This window comes from Neoarthrinium moseri, assembly GCF_022829205.1.
Source record: "Neoarthrinium moseri strain CBS 164.80 chromosome Unknown scaffold50_Wmoseri_CBS_16480, whole genome shotgun sequence".
NCBI classification, from domain to species: Eukaryota; Fungi; Ascomycota; class Sordariomycetes; order Amphisphaeriales; family Apiosporaceae; genus Neoarthrinium; species Neoarthrinium moseri.
In genome coordinates, this window is record NW_026055164.1 from 173,592 (window position 1) to 192,923 (window position 19,332).

The following is a 19,332-nucleotide window of genomic DNA, read 5'->3' on the forward strand; positions in this document are numbered from 1 at the left end:
GTACTCCAAAGCCTCTTGGTTGTGGTTTTACATATTATTCGCATTCATCATCAATTTCTGGTTCTACTGTACAGTGCAAAGCAAATGGTAGGCGTTGTGTTGAACAAACAGCCTACAGAGATCATCAGGTTCTCCTGCTTCCTAGTATGGTCGTAATCGCAGCGGCTGTGTTGAACAACCAGACTTTCTCCATTTTTGAATCTCCCTCTCAACTTCAGAACAGGAGCCGCCTCTGTCCTCTTCTCTCTCGCTCTTCTTTTTTTGTATTTTTCTTTCATTTTAAGATCAAAAAAGCAACCGAACTCCATCCATATCAGCGACTCATACATGATCTCCTCGGTCAAAGGAAAATCTCACGGCCTTGGTCAAAGACTTAATCAAGATCCATGCGGTCTGACGGCTCGGCCTCCGCGCCTTGCGTGCCATTTGAGGTTGATGCGACTGCTGTAGTTGCATCGGTAGAGGCAGCAGCCGATGTTTCCATTGCTGTGTCGGCTGCAGCTGTGTCATCATCGGTGTTGTTGGTGACGGTAGTACTCCATGCCTCGTTCCTAGCCTCGTCGTGGGACTGCACGCCATGCACTCTGAACACTTCTTCGGCCAAGCCAAGGGTTGTCATGAAGTCGATCTCTCCCGTAGCCTTCCAAACCTCCGTGTCAGTCAAAGCTGATGGAGTGACATGCGCTTCGGAGCCATCTTCAGCCAGAGGGCGAGCGGATATGAGTTGTCCGAGGGCACGACCATGCTCTGCAGTGATGCGCGACTTATTTCGCAGTCCGAGCAAGTTTACCTCGTAGGTGCCTTCCACAACACAGTGATAGATGTGGACGTCTCTTGTTTGACCCCTTCGGTAACATCGTCCCCTGGCTTGCTTCATGAAAGCATCATAGTCATCCTGGTTATCTGTGATGAGAGGCGCTGCAAAAATGACGTGGTTCGCCACGGTGAGATTACTGCCAGCTGATTCAGCTGAGTTCAGCTTCTGAACAAGGACTTGGGCACCGCCCTTCTCCTTGAAAGCCTGTATAATCTTTGAATTGGCGCCATCTGCTTCTTTGTCGGTGCCAGCGGATGTTTTGCTGTTCAGGATTGCAGTAGTCTCGGCCTTGATGTTCTCCGCAATGAGAGCTTTCAGGATCGTCTCGAGAAGAAGGTCATACTGTGCAAAGACAACGACTTTCTGGTCAGGATCAATCTGCTTGACAATGTCGACAATTGACTGGATCTTGCTGCTCCACATCTGACATTTTTTGGAGGATGGCTTGACCTGAGGTTTTTTGGGCGGTGGCTTCATCTGAACTTGCTTGGGAGTTGACTTGACCTCAGGTGTGCCCGTGGCGGGTTCTCGATCATGGGGCGGGCTGTTCAACACGTCAGAGAGCTTCAGTACTCTGCCTTCTTTCTTCACAGTCGCCAGGGCAGTTGCATTATACTCGAGCACCGAAGGACAGGCAGTGGTGCCGTCGCCGCACAGTTCCTTGCCGGTCTTGCATTGCTGGCAGAGTATATGCCCACATTCGAAGATAAGAAAGAGGTTGGTGGTGCTGCTGCAGTCAAAACAACGGGGCACCTGCATATCCGCGGAATCGTTGGCCCTGGCCGCCTTACTTTCGTTGATACTGCAGAAGACAGCGGCACGTCGTAACTGATTGCCATTGGCATGGAGAAGTCTCAGTCCCTTGATGAACATGTTGACTGCAACCCGGAAAGCATTCCGAGTGACGGATACGTTAGCACCGCGTATTCTTTTCTTCTTGTTGAGTAAGGGAATGTTCTCTCCGGGAGCTGCAGCTTTGGGCGTAGGGAATGCGTAGTTTTCCAAGCCAGCCCCTCCAGCTTCGTCTTTGAGGCACAGGGCTCTCATATCTTTTCCTGACGTGGCGCTCGTATACTTCAGACCTCGGATTCGACACTCGACTTGAGCTCCTTCTTTTGTCAGGTTTGCGATCTTCTCCCCAATTGTCGTCTTTGACTGTGCTCGAGGAGGACTCTGTCCATGGCAATAGCTGACAACCAATCCCGTCAGATTGTCATCGGATAGAGACATTGCATCAACAGATGGAATATGTTCCCGCAGCAACTCGAGAAGGTTGTGTCTGTCGTACTCCGAGACCTTTTCAACCTTTATCGTGTAAAAGTTTGTCCATGTAATGCCCCTGATCGAATACAGGTCATTCAGAAGCTGCATGTGTGATTTGGTCGAGTCAATCGGGTCGATCTGCCTCGGAGTAATTTCGCCTATCTGTAAAGAAAGCAAATCTAGTCCTTCGGATGAGACCGCTTGTCGAAGGAGCTCGCTCCTTTTGACGGTCAAGTTGGGAAATACAGCCTTGAGCAATATGCAATATGTGTCTACTCCACTATATATGCCAAAATTGCCATCTTGAAGACCATCAAGCAGTCGTCGGAAGGTTGCTGTTACAGTATAGAGCCCGTCCTTGTCGGAATCAGCATAGTTGCATTTGCTGAGACGGTTGGCTAGCCATAAGATTCTGTCGAAGAGGAGTTTCATGTATCGTTTGGTCTCCTGCAGATTTTGAACACAATCCTCGCGGCTGTCATTCAGAGTTGTGCCTTCCTTTGGGAGTGAAGCTGCATAGACCAGGGATGTTGCGGCTAGGTTCTTGGGGATCGGACCTGATTTATACCCCGTGTGCTCGAGCATCTGTGAAAAAGCCTTCGGTTCAACCTGATCGAGCGTCATCTGCGCTCTTCGCCAACTTTGCTGCATATCCTCGTAGAATGCCACCTCTGCAAGGGTTGGAGATGAAACGACGACATGATTATGCACCTTAACCTTAAGGACTGGAGACTCGTTGGCACAGGAGAAACTTTGCAGAAACATTTCTGCTTGTTCATGCCGCATCGTGGCGATCTTGTCCGAAAATAGCTTCCCATGTGAGTGATACTCTTCGACCTCCGTTCGAGGAGATAGTTCTGGACCTCGGCAGATTCTTGGAAGTCCAAGACGAAGGTCAATGGGTCGTGCAATATGGAGACCCAGAACTCTTGCCAAGTTGGTGATATCTGCAAGAGTCTGCTTGGGTGGCGTCCCTGACAGGAGCCACTTATGTGGTGCTGAAGCTGTCGACACAAACTGAGCTACTTCCACATTGTTATAGCTCACTTCATCCCAGACAATGCGAGACCAGCTGAAAAACTCCAGGAGAAATGGGTCTTCGTGCATGAAAAGTTTTTCATGGCTGATCGGCGGAGGAGTCTTCGAGTCCAGTTTAGACTGCGCATCGGCATCCTGGTTCCCTGGTGTGATTTTGCGTGAGCTTTTCTGAACACACTCATCCGTCATCGACCGGATCTCGTCAACAACACTGGAATATTGCCCCGAGATATCAAAGGCTAGCTTCTCATGAGCACCCCTGTCTGTGCTATTCAGAAAGCGACCCAGATGCTTGCGAATGTTGGCAACGCATTGGCTATGCCAAAACTCGTATGACCTATCTCTAGAAGCGGAAGACGGCTTCTCATGCTCGGGCCTAGAGCCCCACTTGGAAAGTTGCGCACGATAGGTGCGTTCTGCGAGCAGGCTATCACTGACGATGACAATCCGGGCTTCGTGTAAATTTCTGAACTCTTTGAGATCGCCATGTTGGGAGATCGATACGAACTTTTCCGTGATGAAACGCTTGACCTCATCCTCCCATTGCTTGACAATGTGTGATGGAACAATGATAAGTGTGGCATTTAGTGCTTGCAGGCCACTCTTGACTTGCTCGGCCTTGCGCTGTGTGAAGCCATCGAGATCATGCTGTCTTTGCAGAGCAATGAGACCAAGGGTGATCACTGTCTTTCCGAATCCAACATCATCCGCAACGATACCACCAGCGCATTTGACAGTCCTTTCTGCGCGGCCAACAACGCGAAATGCAGAGTCTCTAGGCACTTCCTCGACATCTTCGCGCTCCACAAAAGTCTCAGGATGCTTTTCCCTTTCTAACATCCAAGCAACAGTCACAAGCTGCTCAGCATGAAGTATGTTACCATTGACGAAGGAGGGTTGTTGGGTTGATCGACTTCCCTCATCCAAAACTGTTATAGAATTGGAAAAGGGACGGAAGTTTGCCAATAGTGAGTCCGAGTGGTTCGCCTCGATCATTGCTTTCAAAGATACAGTAGGAGGAGCATACTGCAGAGTGTGCTCGATGTTGGGCAACAGAGACAACGCACGATGAGCAAGGTAGTTCGAGTTCATCACGATCCTGATGGACAAATAATTGCTGTCCTGGTTGTCCATGCCGAAAGCCAAGTAGACTTGGAATGCAGAAGCCTGATGTCTCAGGCCAGTCTCGAAAGCGTGAACTTCGGCAGGTTTGTTGATAGGTATCCATTTCTTGCAATCAGAGGTCAAAATCCAGTGAGTCTGAGGCAGAGAAGTTGTACAAGTTACGCACAGGCTTGCGCCAACGTGCAAGTTGTCGATAGTCAAATCCGGCAGGGCCCAGCTCAAGGTGGGGAGAACGAAAGCGATTGATTTAAACAGCTCGGCATGGTTGGCACTGGGGATGAGAACCCAGTCTCTAGTCTTGTCAAAATTCCAACGTGCTTGCTGCAAGGCCAGAGGCTGTGGCAAGTGCAGTCTGTCAATAGTCATCTCTGCCATCACGTGGTTGTTGTTGACGCATACAGTGGACGACTGAAATGGCCCTCGAGCGACTTGAAGTTGCTTGAGCCCCGTGTGCAGAGTGGCAGGTGGACACGGCTTCTCCTAGATAGCGCTGATGTCCTCCCAAAACCCATCCATACGCACCTTGAGAAGGTGTGTTCCAACGTCGAGAAAGTGCAGCTGCTTCGAGTTATCTTCCAGAGGAACGAATTCGAGCAGAACCTCTCTATGCTCATGAGCTTGAATGAGTCGCGGGTTCTTTGACAAGACGAAAGTATCAAGTTTCGCGTCCACATATCTTGCTGGGTCCTTGAAGAGGTACAGATCTTCATTTTCCTGATGAACATACAAGGAATTTTCTGCAGTATCGCAATGAGGCTGGCGTATGTACGTACCATAAAGAAGATTGACCACGGCTCGAACTTTGGCGCCGCTGTGATAGTCCCCCCTTGGTGAGACTGTGATGCTTTGCTTGCCATCAGGGCCGTCCTCGTGCCTCTGGACATTGACGAGCAGACTGTTGGATCGATCATTGCCAACCCGGTAAGCCTGATCAAAGGCCCAGAAAGCCCAGTCACCGCCCTTGGGAATACTGGAAGTGCCTGTGCTGTTTTCGCTTCTCGTCGCATCGAATGCAGATCGTGGGGTCAATCTGGCGCGTGCAAATGGTTTGCCTCTTAGGCAGAACTGTCTGATGTGTTTTCCCTTGTCAGAAGTACCGAAATCCAGATTGGCGGAGTCTGCAGCCGGAATGAGGATTGAGCGCGTATTCATGAATAGATACCAGGTGACACTGTGTTCATCGACCATAATTTTGAGGTCGAACCAAGTCCCACTGGAATAGAAGATTGAGATAGTCTCAGCAAGGTGGATCTTTTCAAAGCAGAAGATCGCATTCTTGAGTTTAGATCTAAAAGACTCGGATGTCGACTCTGGCAAGTGATCGAACTCTCGCGTGAGGGCTTCGGATAGCTTATTATCGAACAAGCCTTCGATGACCGGCGGCAGGCGATTCATAAAGAGATTAGTCGCTTCCTCGTGACCAATAGGAGATGGCACAAGGTCAAGCTTCTCGTAGTCATGTCGAGGATTCCCTTTGCAATTTCCGCACCGTATCGTACCACATATCCTGCAACGGTAAAGATGCCGGGAGCTGTACATGGTGATACCATTGCAGTAGCAATAGCTACGGTATTTTGCGGCCAGAGCAATGATATTCTCCACGGATGACTGCCGAGGCGCCCACAAATCGAGGATGTCAAAAGGCTCGAGATCTCCCTTGATGATCTCCGAGATGTACCTTATGGTCAGGGAACCAATGTGGTCCGGACCGCATTGTTCTACGCGTGGAAAGGTTTCGTCCGAGATGTAGCCTTGGCTGACGAGACCGAGAATCGCAGATAAGAACGCTGCGCCAACAACAGTCGTGGTCATCGCATTTCCCGCGAGGTCTTTGAGCTCATCGTAGGTCTCATTGGCAATGTTGATCATCGAGGGAGGCAGGCCTTGTAGAATCAAGTATTCTCGACCAGTCAAGAAACGGACTTGGTTGGTTAGGAAAGCAAAGCCAGCGGGTGTCAAACAAGGAGACAACCCGAAGGTATACCCTTTGCTCCTGTCAACGTTTTGACTGAAATCGATCAGCTGAGCCTTGAACCTATTGTCATAGGAGTACTCCGCGACCCATCCTCGAAGGAGGTTGATGTCAGCAGCCTCTGCCACGCGGGGGGGTATTTTCTTCATGATGAGCTGGTCAGCCCGATCGTAAAACTGCAGTTCACCAGTCTTCTTCATTCCAGAGAGCGGAAAGCTGTCACCAAGATTCTCTTCTTCGCGAACAAGATTATGTCGGACTTGGCTGTAGGCCCAAGAAACCTCCCGCGGTGGTTTGTCTGACTTCTCGTGTTCCATCTGCTGTATGTCTCGCTGAATTGATTTGTCCATGTGGTTCAGGAAGAATTTTTCGACATCAACGGAGGCTCTTCGCTTGAGAAGTTCCATGTATTTGACGAAGGCCGTGGCAGCAGCATTGGTGCGGCCAAAGGCTCGCAGACCAAATTTGTACTTGTCGAAAGCGACCAAGTACTTTCGTCCGCGGGTCTGGGGTAGATAGTAATCTTTGGTGTCACAAGCGAGAAAATCAGCGTCGTAGCCAACGGCAGGGAAGAAATACTGCTTCGCATCTTCGAATGGCGCACCCTTCACGTTCTCGAGGATGACAATGGGTGGTCGTTGGTTATGAATGTAGGATAACACCGAGAAAAATGTCCTGTCAGACTCGCCCATATCGGCTCTGTGGGACATAATCGTTTCCAGGCAGTGGCGCACTTGGTCCGCATCCAGGTTGTCACTTTGGGTGTTCATAACAAGCGTATGAAGCTTCTTGGTTGCCGGATGAAATTTTGTTTGTTTCTGGGTGTTCAGAGAAGAGAAGCTCACACAAGAGGTCCCGGCGAAAAGGATGTCTGGGTTCTTGGGGATTTTCTCCATGGAGCCCAAAGCCGTAGGCCTAAAATGCCGCGATATTAGTAAATACATCTGGAATACGACAAAACCTCGACTTACGCTTCGGTCAGGTTCTTCGGATAGAAGTCACAAACATCTCGAAACAGTAGGGCATCCGTGTTTCTTCTGATATATGTTTGCTTGAAAGGCTCGATTTCGACACTGAAGAGATGCTTGAACTTGAAAAGTTCCAGGCCACACTCGGCAAAGAAAACCTCCTGTATGAGTTTCATGGCGAAAATTGGTGCTTCGGTTCCCGAGCACATGGTGACAACGTTGAGCACAAAGCCACCTTTCTCGGCCACCTTGCGTAAGTCCGGGAATCTACTGGCTTGAAGCTGCGGGTCATTGGACACGGTTGCGGCGCTCGTAAGAACGCGCTTCATCATGTCATGGAAGGCTTCATACACAGTGCCAACAGGCGGTAGCGTAGGATCCAAGGCATTGCTGGCACGCTTTGGCTGGGTTGCTTCTGTCGGCTCGGGCTCATTGACAGAAATGCTAGGACTTGGTGCTGCCTCGTCGAGCTTCCGCTTCTGACCCTTCGCGTCAGCCTGCGGATGAGTCGCCTGGCCATTACCATAATGCTCCATGGCGGGACCAGGTGAGGCACCGGAATGAGGCGCCATTGCGACTCCAACAACAGAGGTGTTCAGAACGGCCCCCAGTTGCCTCCGAAGCGTTTGGGTGGTTTGGTGCAAAGCTGGAGGTGCGTGGTGGACAGGATGGGTAGGCTGGTAGGATGAGCAGTTGATCTCGAACCAAGCAAGGGTGTGATCGAGGTGGGAAGGTAATTGAGGAGGAGGAGGATGAACAAACCGGTGCTAAAGCGTTCTTTGAGGTCTCACCATCAGGTGCTGTGAGGGCACGAAGTTGAGGGCAAAACGCGAACGGAGGACGTGCACTGTTCCGTGATGAGAGAATCTGAAATCTCGGATGCTGTTTTCCTGGTTCCTAAAAGGTTGAGGAAGCGTGGGCCAAGAGGGTTAGGGCGACCTGTCGACCTGACGACGTGGAGTCGACGATGTGTCAATTTCTCCAGCAGATGGCACAATTCGCAAGCATGTCGGTGCTTGGGTTGCCGCCAGGGGCTGGCAATCACGCAGCAACTCAACTGACTGACTGTTAAGCCTGCAAAACATGCTGGTGCTGAGATAGGCTTTTAGGATAAGGGGCGAGCACATCTCGAAATTGTTCAGGGTCTCCTTGATTTGGCGTCGCCCCGGCTCTCCAGCTCTCGACTTCACTCGCGCCACCAAGTTAGGCGTAGCAGATGCCAGCGCTTGTATCTCTGTCCGATACTGGTCGATAGGCAGTGAGGGATCTGTGTCGAGACCGTCCAGGCTTTCCATATGCAGACTCTGCCGCCTTGCAGCCACAAAGCAAACTTATGTGTATACACACACACACACAGGGTCCCATGCCAAGCCGAGTGGCACTTCTGAGTCCTTGATATCACTCACGGGACTGTCAGCAAATTGCACCTTTCCGTTTCCGATATACATGCGACCCGGGCGGTGAGTCATTATCAGGCTGATTATCATCAACGTTCAAGCAAACGATGGCGTTTACTTCAACTCTTGTCCTGTAGCTTGATCCCTTGGAGAAAGCAATACAGCCTCATGACTGCCATACACTCAGGTGCTATTGCGCAGGATGCAGCCAGTGTAGTCCGTTCCACAGCTCAAAGGCCAAGCTCGCAATGCGAAACAATGCTCTCCTTTATGCTGCAGCACTTGGGGGTGCGCTCAGAGGACGTCCACAGAAGGCGGTCTCTTTCCCAGCCAAAACAAAGCCGCGTTTTGGAACTCTGCTGAACAATCCCTGCACGGTTGCTTGCCAACTAGTGATCGGACAAAGTGCAGCCTACTCCGGGGAAAGACAGCGCTGTACACTGTTCGTTTCAATGTGCAGTTTGTGCACTTCGAATTGGGAATATGGAGGAAGACATCGCTTGAGTGTCCACCATGACCGACAAAGGAAATCCAGGGCGTGTGGGAATCCAGCAGAACCGACCGCGTCGTTCATCTTCAGGTTACTCCATGGCTTCCCGACAAGGCAGCGCAGTGCCCTGCAATAGGTTATTCACACACCATGCGTGCTTGGACCTTTGGAGGTTCTCCACCTGGAGCTGGGTTGCCAGTACATGGCGCCAGGTATACAACGGATTTGCGAGCCGTGGAGTGCGTTCACGACCCCGCGGCTTGACAAGCAAGCCAAACAACAACTTGTTGTTCCAAAGCGCGAGCCAGGTCGTCCTAGAGGGTGTTGGCTAGCACAAGGTTCCCGAAGATTGCCTACCTAGGTGCTTTGGCCAGGTGAACAGTGTCTCGCTTGTGAGCACAGGTGCAGCGGACGCGAGCTCATTGCTCCTGCTGGCTGTGAATTGTTAGTCCGACAAGAGGCGGATGTGAGATTTGCTGCTGAGATCTTCTGCGAAGTCTTGACCAAGCGATGCTACTGCTGCACCGGGCAGGACCCGATGTCAAGGATGGGCTCGGCAAGAGGCACGATTGTTGAAGCTTCAAGCGCCATGGATGGACCTCCGGTGTTTGCCACAGTTGAGAGATCCGAGGGAGGCGCTAGCGTGCCGGCCTTCGCTGGTGGATCTTCCTCGGCTAAACTCTGGCGGCGGCTTTCCAGGGACGGCCGCCTTATGCCTCGAGTTCGTGTCAGGCAAGATTCCTCTGAATAGAAGCCAGTTGTATGCGAATCACTGTGTGTACGCAAAAGTTTTCGTGGAAGTTGAGGCTGTAGGGTGACCGTGTGTGGGTAATTAAGGGCAGAGATCCAGGGCAGAGATCCCGAGACCCGCGCGGCTTATAAAGCGGAGCAACTAGTCTGATGCGGCTGGAGAATTGACGATTGCCTCCCGAGAGCGGCTTGACCTGAACGAGGGGTATCTTGCCGCAAAGTTTGGCCCTCTTTGGTATTGATAAAAGCCTGCGTGAGGCATCTAATACTGTCCGTACATCCAAAACGAGATCGCTGGGCCATCGACTACTCGTTACCATCCTGAATATAGGGGCTGACAGATAAGCCAGGCCAGGCTCAAAATCTCCGACCGACGAGCGATGATGGGCTCGATTCTAGAGTCCACCGATGTCAAGAACAAGCTTGAGGACCTCTCAGGGGTTGTACTGAAGCCCGGCGAGAATCCTTACAATGCTCTCATAGAGGCCTGCAATGATGACCCTGTTGGTAGCCTTCCATGAGTTCCGTTTCTTTAATCGCAGAAGACCCAAGGGGCTGTATCTTGACGCGGGCGAGTGCTTATTGTCGAGCCGTGCAGTAATGTGTGGCTTTGGAAACTCAATGCCTTCGGAGGGACTCCGTGTGGCTGACTGAATGATAGGCTCAGATTCAGGCCCTATACGCAGCCCATCGCGTTAGGCGTAACGCTCAGCAGCGGGAGAAATTCGTTTCGCCCGAGTTCAACGAACTTATCATAGACCCATATCTTCTCAGGCTCGAAAACCCTGACATTGAACCTGGCTTCAAGGATGCCCGGAATTGCATGACTTTCTGGGGTAGGCCGCCAATTCATGTGCTGGAGCTTGCGGATAAACTACAACAGAAGCTTCAAGCATGTGCGCCGAGTAAGTACAAACCCATTGTATTGAAGAGAAGGTGGAAAGAACGAGTGTCAGTAAGAGGACGTGGGATACCTCTCAAATATACGAATGTTTCTTAAGGAATGCCCCGTCGCTATGAGGGCAAATACATAAAACCTGTTTATACTATTGGCTTTGGCTGTGGCAATATGATACTAATACAAAGCAGGCATCTGGCTCATGCCATTGCACCGAATGCATATCACGACGCTTGAGGTTGCATTCTCTCGGACGCCGGAAGAAATTCACGCAATCAAAACAATCTTGGAATCGGCAATCCCCAAGATAGCAAACTACACCTACCGGCATCGCGCTCGACTTGTGAAGCCGATGATCTCATACGATCTCTCGGCCTTTGCTGTCTCGTTCTTGCCAGCCAGCGGCGAGAAGAGAGTATCGCCGCCCGCAGTTGCCCCAGACAGTGCAGACATGATTCAGCAGGGCGATGGATACTCGTATCACCACCTCAGGAGGGATACGTGGAACGCGGCTCAGGAGGCAGGCATCACTATCGACTCGCGGTATATTGTCCCGAGTGCTCACATCACGCTGGGCCGCTACTTGACACATGAAGACTATGCCACCCCTGAGCAGAGAAAGAAGTGGGTCGAGACTATCGATGAGATCAATCGATGGCTAGAGACCGAAGTCTGGGAAAATGCGGAAAGTGACTTGGTCGGCGAGTGGATCGTTGGCCAGGAGAAAGGACTCGACGTCCGCGTTGGGACTTTGTGGTACGGAGGGGGCCGGACAGTCCTCATGGGAGAGGGCTTCTAGCCATTCTAGCGCCAATATATAGAAATAGCCCTACTCCTACAGACAGCACATATAGAGCGGATAGATAATAACAAGCATGTTTCAATGGAGTAAAACACGCACCGCCATACCAATCGGCCACAGATCCAGTCTGCAAACCACACTTTCCATATTTTCGTTGCCATGAAGCTTTCGGAAGAACTCTTGTGAATTGGGAGGCCTGGGTCTTGTGATTTCGGTCGTCACTGTTCGTAGTTGCACCGCCCTTACAGCAAGTTGCAAGCAGGACACACTTCATACAGCAGTTCGCGTGTCTGGGATGTCAGTCAGAAGGGACAGTTGCGGCAGGTTCGAAATTCACGACACCAATTGCTCCCAACACAAGTTGCATTTGGCACTTCAGCGTGCTCCTCCTCGAACACACGAGCAGCAGAAGGTAACCGTTAACCGGTACCCAGAACCAATCACATCTCAATGCAGTGGTTGCCTCAAAATACACCGTGTAGTCCTCATTATCTCATGCCCAGCTGAAAAATCGGGATGCCGCAGAGGTTGTGAACCAAATCTCTGATGATCAATAGCAAAGACCTGGTTTTATTCTCAACCTATCCTTTGCTATGTTCGTTTCCTCAACCGAGGATCAAGACTCCTGTCGCCAGTGTGCCCGGTCATGAGAAACCACCCTGATGCCGTATGCCATGAACAATAACGTGAGAGACCAAGTACCAAGCGTTTAGAACACCAAAGCCGCACCCTTCGTCTTCTTGTCACCACTGTGAAGCCGGTTAGCATGGGCGCCTCAACTTGTAGATTACCCGATATCACGTACCCAAGCTCGAAGTGCTTGCAACGCTTCAGCGCCAGCTGCATCTTGGTCTTGCATGCGACACACTCCAATCTCAACACGACCTTCTTGGTAGTCTTGGCCTTCTTGTGGAAGACGGGCTTGGTCTGACCACCATAACCGGACTGCTTGCGGTCATATCGGCGCTTTCCCTGTGCGAACAGCGATGCCTGTGGTCATGATGTTAGATCGGTGTCCCACCAACCCCGTCGCGAGGGTTTCGTGTTGTGTTCTCGGCGGGTCACCGGGGCGGCAGACTGACCTTTCCAGCCTTGTACTGGGTGACCTTGTGCTGGGTGTGCTTGCGGCACTCCTTGCCCTTGCAGTAGGTCTTACGGGTCTTGGGAATGTTGACCTAAATTCAAGACTCCAGTCAGCGTCACGTCTTGATGCGCGTCCGAGATCTGGTCATGCTCCGGAACCGCGAACTCGCAAAAGAACAGAGATATGTGCCTCCGGAGCCAGCGGGAGGCAAGCATTGCGATGTGGACGGGCAGGCGAAACACAAGGATTTGTCTCGAGATATCGATTGACGGTCGTTCGGGTATCGGGGGTCGTCGGTTTCGCTCATGTGCTCGATTTGCCAGCGCCTGCCCATCCAACGCATGCTCCTGCCCTCTGCTCTCCTGCCGAGACGGAATCTTCAATCGCACGTACCATTTTGACAGCTGTGACGGCGTTGCTGTTGTCGAGATGTTAGTGGTCGGGTCGTTGGGTGGTGGTTGAGATTTTTCCGAGAGTCAAAGTGAAGTCCCCGCTAAGAATTTGGGATTTCGTTCGGCTGTGTGGCAGCTAGGGCTCAAAAGTGCGCGATGCTAAAAAGCCACAGAAGCAACATGGGTCTGCACCGCCCCGCCTCTCCTGCACCAGCCACATATGGCCATGGCCTTAATGCCAAGCCCCGAAACTTGAATGAATTGGTTGCTGCTGAGCTGAACTGCCAGCTGACAACAACAATGGCCCTCCAGGCGCAGCCGAGAAGAGGGATCTTTGCTTTGGTGCATGACCGACCGGCAATGGCTTTCATTTCATTCTGCAAAATGGTGAGTGTGATGCCGCGAGTAGCTACTCACCCATTCTTGTTATGCTTGGTGGATTTGTCTGTCACTGATGGCTACCGCCCAAGAACACCCACCTGGCAGGGACCAACCTGCAAAGCGTTCAAAGACCTCGGCCTGCCTTATTTATGTCATCCACATCACTCTGAAGCTAAGACATCATGACCGCCCGTAGAGCTCATCCTCCTCCTCGATGCCCTCTTGTGCCTTACCTATCACGCGGGCTTGAAGATCAAGCAGTCTCATAGAGAATCTACCAAGAGTGCTGCTTTCGCCCGTCACGGCCTATAGTTTTGACATAAGCATCGGCCAAACGCCGAGATCCCCACGGTGAACTCCACATAACCCGGCACAGCAGCTCAGAGCCCATCCCGGCGAGTCGCCGGCCTGTACGTACTAATGGGGAACTTCAAGTCCTCACACCGCAGTCGGACGCGAGTCATCATGGGATCTCGGCTATCGGAGGTCTGCCGAGCAGGCAATGCTAACACACGCGGGAATCGGCCGGAAATAACCAGGTCTTGCGCAGTTTGCGCCCGCGACAATTTCGTCATAGTCACCTCGAGAGAAGTTTTCTGAACACCCTAGTGGCTTCAATTTGGGCAGCCGGTCATGGCGGACAGATGGGATATATTTCGGGCATCCAGAGGCTTTTTGATGATCATGATTGCGTTGATCGAAATACACAATATGGACATTTCCCAAGCCTCGGGATTCTTCCCCGAAAACACGGCTCACGCTACGGGATTGGAGCCCAATTCTGGGCATCGCCATTCCCTATCAAGGCAAAGTCGACCGTGATCACACACTAACGCCCGATGCTCGGCCAAGAAACCGCAGTCATCGTTTTTCTGTGGAGAAATGGGGGAAGACCCGAGCGATTCAAGCCTTACAGATTGCAGAAAGTGGATATACGTAACCCTGGCTCCCCTGTTGTCACTGACTTTTCTTCCCTTCTGGTTGCAACCATTCTTTGGTGACGTGAAGTCGCCAGCGACTCTTCTTTCGTTTCCAAGCGTTTCTTACCTTATTAGCCCTGAGGTTGTATACTGCAACGAACATCTCGTGTCTGTTAGCTTTCATTGGATGAGTTCAATTGGATATCCACTCAAGAATGTCTATAAGACGAAATCATAACTCAAGGATCTGTTAAAACATCGCCTTCGTCCTGATGTCCGAGACCAAGAATGAGGGTGACCGCCGGCCAGAGAGCTTCCACGCTCACCACGCCAGAGGGGACGACGTAGAGTCGTCTCGAGATGGCTCAGATTCCAGCAGCCATGCATCGGAGGACGGCAACGACCTAGACCGCTACTCAACGCACCATTCCATGGGGCCGGACGCTCCTGTTCAGCCTGAGAGCTCCGTCATTGAGATTCCCGATGAAGTATACGATCGGCTTCCAAGTCATCGCAAATATGTCATCGTCTCGCTGCTGTCCTTCTGCTCCTTCCTAGCTCCAATCTCCAGTACATCGGTTCTGGCCGCCAGCCCCGAAGTAGCTAAAGAGTATGGGACCACGGGATCAATAATCAACTTGTCCAACGCGCTGTACATGTTAATGATGGGCCTTTCTCCCATGTGCTGGGGACCTTTGAGCCAGGTTTATGGTCGAAGATGGGTAGGCCATATGCCCAATTGTCTCAAACGAGACTCTTGGTTTCAGAGAACTGCAATACTGACGAGTGTTCTCAGGTCACTATAGTCACAGCAGTAGCCTTCCTTGCTTGCTCCATTGGCACTGCACTAGCGCCCAACTTGGCGGCGTTCTTTGTATTCCGAATTCTGAGCGCCTTTGAGGGTACATCATTCATTCTGGTTGGGTCATCCGTGATTGGGTTCGTCTTGTGACTTAGTCAGCTTGCCTCAGACCATACTAATTTTTGATATAGTGATATGTATCGCCCGACCGAACGCGCAACAGCTCTAGGCTGGTTCTTGTCAGGAACGCTGATCGGTCCTGCCTTCGGGCCGTTTCTTGGTGGCATTATAGTCACGTATACGACCTGGTATGTATCTGTAATATCTCTCTGATAAGTCCATGAATCACTCCCGTGAGGATGAGGAAACGATGGACATCATAACGCCCTTGACACTTGATTTGCGCCATTACGAATTAGCGTTACTGACATGAACACAAAGGCGCGTAATCTTTTGGTTACAAACAGGTCTCGCAGGTATAGCAGCGGTAGGAACATTTTTCCTACTCCCGGAGACCATCTATCACAAAAAGATCGATGACCTCGTTGGGTACAGTGGCAAGGAGAAGGGGAAGATCCTCTGGAGCATGATAAATCCGTGGCGCGTGATCCGCCTGTACGAGTACCCAAATCTCCTGCTGGCCGGGCTCGCTAGTTCGGCCCTGCTGTGGAACATGTACTCGATTCTGGCCGCGATTCGCTACGTGCTCAACCCGCGCTTCAACCTCACGACGCCGTTACAGGGCGGCCTGTTTTACCTTGCGCCAGGGGTAGGCTACTTACTGGGCACTTTCTTTGGCGGGCGCTACGCCGACATTGTGGTGCGGAAATATATCAAGAAGCGAGGCATGCGCATCCCGGAAGACCGGCTGTACTCGTCCTTGCCGTTCATGTCGTTCATCGCGGCGTGCATGTTGGTTTACGGGTGGACGATCCAGATGGACAAGGGCGGCATCCCGCTCGCCGTCATCATCCTGTTCCTGCAGGGTTTCGCGCAGCTGTTCTGCTTCCCGTCGCTGAACACGTACTGCTTGGATGTGATGCCAGGTCGCTCGGGCGAAGTCGTCGCCGGCAACTACGTGCTGCGATACCTGTTCGCCTGCGCCTCGACGGGCGCCGTGCTGCCGGCCATCGACGCCATCGGCGTGGGCTGGTTCTCGACCATCAGCTCGGCCATGATGCTGTTCGGCACGCTGAGCGTGCTGGCGACGATCCGCTGGGGCCGCAAATGGCGTGAGGAGATCGACGCGAAGAAGAAGGCTCAGAGGTATCGACAGAGGCAGGCCCTGAGGAACGGGCCATTGACCGCTGCCGGCCACGACGTCTGGGAGGCTGCTGCCGAGGCGCCGGCTGCCGCGAATGGAGGCGCACGGATGACGACGCCCGTGATGCAGCAGAGAAAGGACGAAGTTTGAGCGCGGATTTCACGTTAGACTAGTTTCATGAACAGGCGCTCCGAGGAGATGGATCTTGGGACGGAATTGAAATAGAAATAGGTTTGTAGATCAGAATAGACCTGTCACGGAGAACGCCAAGAGATCCAACAGACGTTCGGGTCTGAACTAAGTTTACGGACTCGGGACTTCAAGTGTAGATTGCAGTTGACTAGTGGGATCATACGTAAGCTGACAATGACTTCGGTTGTCCGAAATCCGCCGGCGCAAAGTATAGAATTCCTCAGATGACGCTGACGTTTGTTCAGTCGACTCGGAAAGTGCACGAGTGCCTAGCCTCCATGATATGGACCATGTTGCGATCAAACCGGCATGAACGACGATCAACCCCCACATTATAAGAGCTGGCGTTCGGCTGAGTAGATCACAGGGGGATCGTCTACCACCCAGGCAGCAGTAGCCGTATAGACTTTGGGTTAAACCGAGGGGCTCTTCCTCAAGATATCAAGCGGGTTCTCGGAGTATAACTCTGTCCAAATAAACCTGGCCTAGCAGGTGGGGGAAGAGTCGTTGGCATGTCTCACAGTTCAGGACTGTAAAGCCAGCTCGATTGCTGCTTGGACATGCATTGCGGGCCAGATGCATGCGTATTTGGCGATAGCGACAGGCAGCGAGTATCGTGTTTTATTAAGATTGGGATGATGATGACTTATCAACGGGCCAGTAGGGACTCGTAGTCCTGATGCATAATGGCATCTGCTGTGTCTGAGTAATCCCCATGCTTGATGATATGCCGATAACTGGTCAAGTGCCCGCGCGAACTGCAGCTTTGACTTTCGGGCCCTAACTCACGAGCCATATTTCGCAAGCAGTATTCTGTGACACAATATACCACATCATCAGTCAATTTCTAGTGTTTTCCCCACTGACAAATCGGCTTGCACAACGATCGGTGACATTGTGGTGCTGAAACAATCGGACATGTATCACCAGCCGGCAGCACGTGCGGGGCGCGTCCGGTCAAAGTGCCGCCGCGCACCAAGACGCGCACCGTTTCACCGAATGTCGAGCCGCATCGCTGTAACCCATGATCAGACGGGATCTACAGAGGAATGGGGAGGCACAGCCTCGCTCCCGTTCATGGAACCAGGGATCTTCTTGTTCGTCTAATACTCTCCTACTTGTTGACTATGCTGCTACGTCATTCGTTCCTGCTGCATGATTGTCATATTTGCCGCAATGGTCGGATACTCTGTGCCACCAGTGACGCAATGGCAATGAGGTCAAATAGATAGAAGAAGAAGACGGGAGTTATCTCCAGCCGTATCGTGCTATCGTAGAGTGACAAAGATAATTTCAGTCAGGTCAAGTCGACCTGTTCAAGGGGAACTGAACGTCCAGTGTTTCTACGCTTGCCGGAGAAAGAGACCGGACTTTCGCCGTATATATTGCGGATGTAAAAAGCAAACGATGAGACATACCGGCAACTTCCCCTCCCAGGTTGTCTTCCGCGTGTGACTGCGCAAGGGCTCTTCTTGGATATAAGGTTCACTTGGAAGCACCGAGCACTTTGAAATATCCGTGGGAGCGTAGCATTGTGGCTCGAGACCATGTCAGCACCAATAACATTGAATGGTGGTCTTGTGTGTATACTTAGTGAAGTCACCTGGGTGGACAGATCTATTTCTGCTGCTAATGCAGCTTGTGGAACTGGCTGCCAGAAGGAGCAGACCAGCCACTAAGCCACGTCCTCCAACTGCCGTGAGCGTAGAGTGGGGGACTTTCGGATGCCAAGCTGGGATTCTCTCAACAACCTCAATATAAAAAAATTCAAGATTCAAGTCATGTGTAATTTTAGTCGTGGGCAGTGGTGCTTGGTCTAAGGGACATACAGCCACAGGCCACGATCAATAGCTGTATCCACACCAGCGTGACAGAAATGGCGCGATAGTCTGCCTATCCAGTAGTTTGAGAGAAAAGCCTTACGACGCGCGCCGACGGATCGTATGTCGGTCTACTATTTTGGGCGCCTTATTAGTCAGGGTAGGTATTGAGGTTTTGTCACAATAAGTGTGCGACGAAACCCTTGGCTTCCGCTGGCCCAGGGATCGCTGGCTCTGGTAGTAGCATATCACTGCTGAGGCTCACAGCTTATTATGCTGGTAAGATTGAATGCTGACGAATGCAGCTCGGGCTTGGCAGCGGGACACCGCAGCAGTCAGTAATACCCTGAATATGTGCCGTCCAGTTAAGATTGATTAATGCCCGAACGGGACACATGTCATCCAGATGCACGGCGCAGAAGCCGGCCGATCGTGATACCAAGGCTGGCTTGGTGTGAAATGATGCAGTTGGGACTCCTGTGAGCTTGCCAAGCCCAAGATTGCGGGAGTCACGGGCTTGGACTTGGCTGAAGACAGGAGCGGCGCCTTGGGACGGTGGCCCAGAACAGACGGGAGGCCAAGCGGCGCAAAGGAGGCGAATTTCATCTTCCGGCACGCGTACGACAATAGTTGAAAGGCAGAGAGGCCGGCGGACGGATGACAGGGGGAACGGGCTGCTCCTCTTCGTGGCCAACTAACTATGGACAATGTAACTCGTACACGGAGGGCCCACAAGCAGGCGGTGGGCCGAGAGTCGCCAACTGCTCGTCAAGTCAAGTAACTTAAGTAAATTTTTCTCTCTCTCGCGGTCTCAGGCTCAAACCGCCTAGCCCGCTTTCGTCGAGTCACTGGAAGTTACCTCTTCTTGGCTCTGAACGTTCCTGCCTACATGTGTCTGTCTGCAAGACGCAAAGAGTAGGTTCCTTTGTACTCATGACTGCTGTGCGGTTGCGTTGG

The 19,332-nt window shown here is 51.8% G+C and overlaps 4 protein-coding genes across 4 annotated transcripts; 2 read left to right on the top strand and 2 right to left on the bottom strand.

Annotated features, from left to right (window-relative positions):
• Positions 1–373: 373 nt before the first annotated feature.
• Positions 374–7,755, bottom strand: JN550_010157 (uncharacterized protein; the record flags this gene model as incomplete). Its single annotated transcript, XM_049308381.1, has 3 exons — positions 374–4,723; positions 4,766–7,130; positions 7,187–7,755. The coding sequence occupies 3 exons, from the start codon at positions 7,753–7,755 to the stop codon at positions 374–376; spliced, it is 7,284 nt and encodes a 2,427-aa protein (XP_049167897.1).
• A 1,465-nt stretch (positions 7,756–9,220) lies between these two features.
• Positions 9,221–11,517, top strand: JN550_010158 (uncharacterized protein; the record flags this gene model as incomplete). Its single annotated transcript, XM_049308382.1, has 5 exons — positions 9,221–9,282; positions 9,473–9,791; positions 10,171–10,323; positions 10,482–10,725; positions 10,910–11,517. 5 exons carry the CDS (start codon positions 9,221–9,223, stop codon positions 11,515–11,517), a joined length of 1,386 nt encoding a protein of 461 aa, XP_049167898.1.
• Positions 11,518–12,229: 712 nt separating this feature from the next.
• JN550_010159 (uncharacterized protein) lies at positions 12,230–13,000 on the bottom strand (the record flags this gene model as incomplete). The annotated part of the gene is made up of 4 exons (XM_049308383.1): positions 12,230–12,269; positions 12,326–12,510; positions 12,603–12,695; positions 12,998–13,000. 4 exons carry the CDS (start codon positions 12,998–13,000, stop codon positions 12,230–12,232), a joined length of 321 nt encoding a protein of 106 aa, XP_049167899.1.
• Positions 13,001–14,569: 1,569 nt separating this feature from the next.
• Positions 14,570–16,513, top strand: JN550_010160 (uncharacterized protein; the record flags this gene model as incomplete). The annotated part of the gene is made up of 4 exons (XM_049308384.1): positions 14,570–15,019; positions 15,094–15,236; positions 15,291–15,407; positions 15,541–16,513. 4 exons carry the CDS (start codon positions 14,570–14,572, stop codon positions 16,511–16,513), a joined length of 1,683 nt encoding a protein of 560 aa, XP_049167900.1.
• Positions 16,514–19,332: the final 2,819 nt, after the last annotated feature.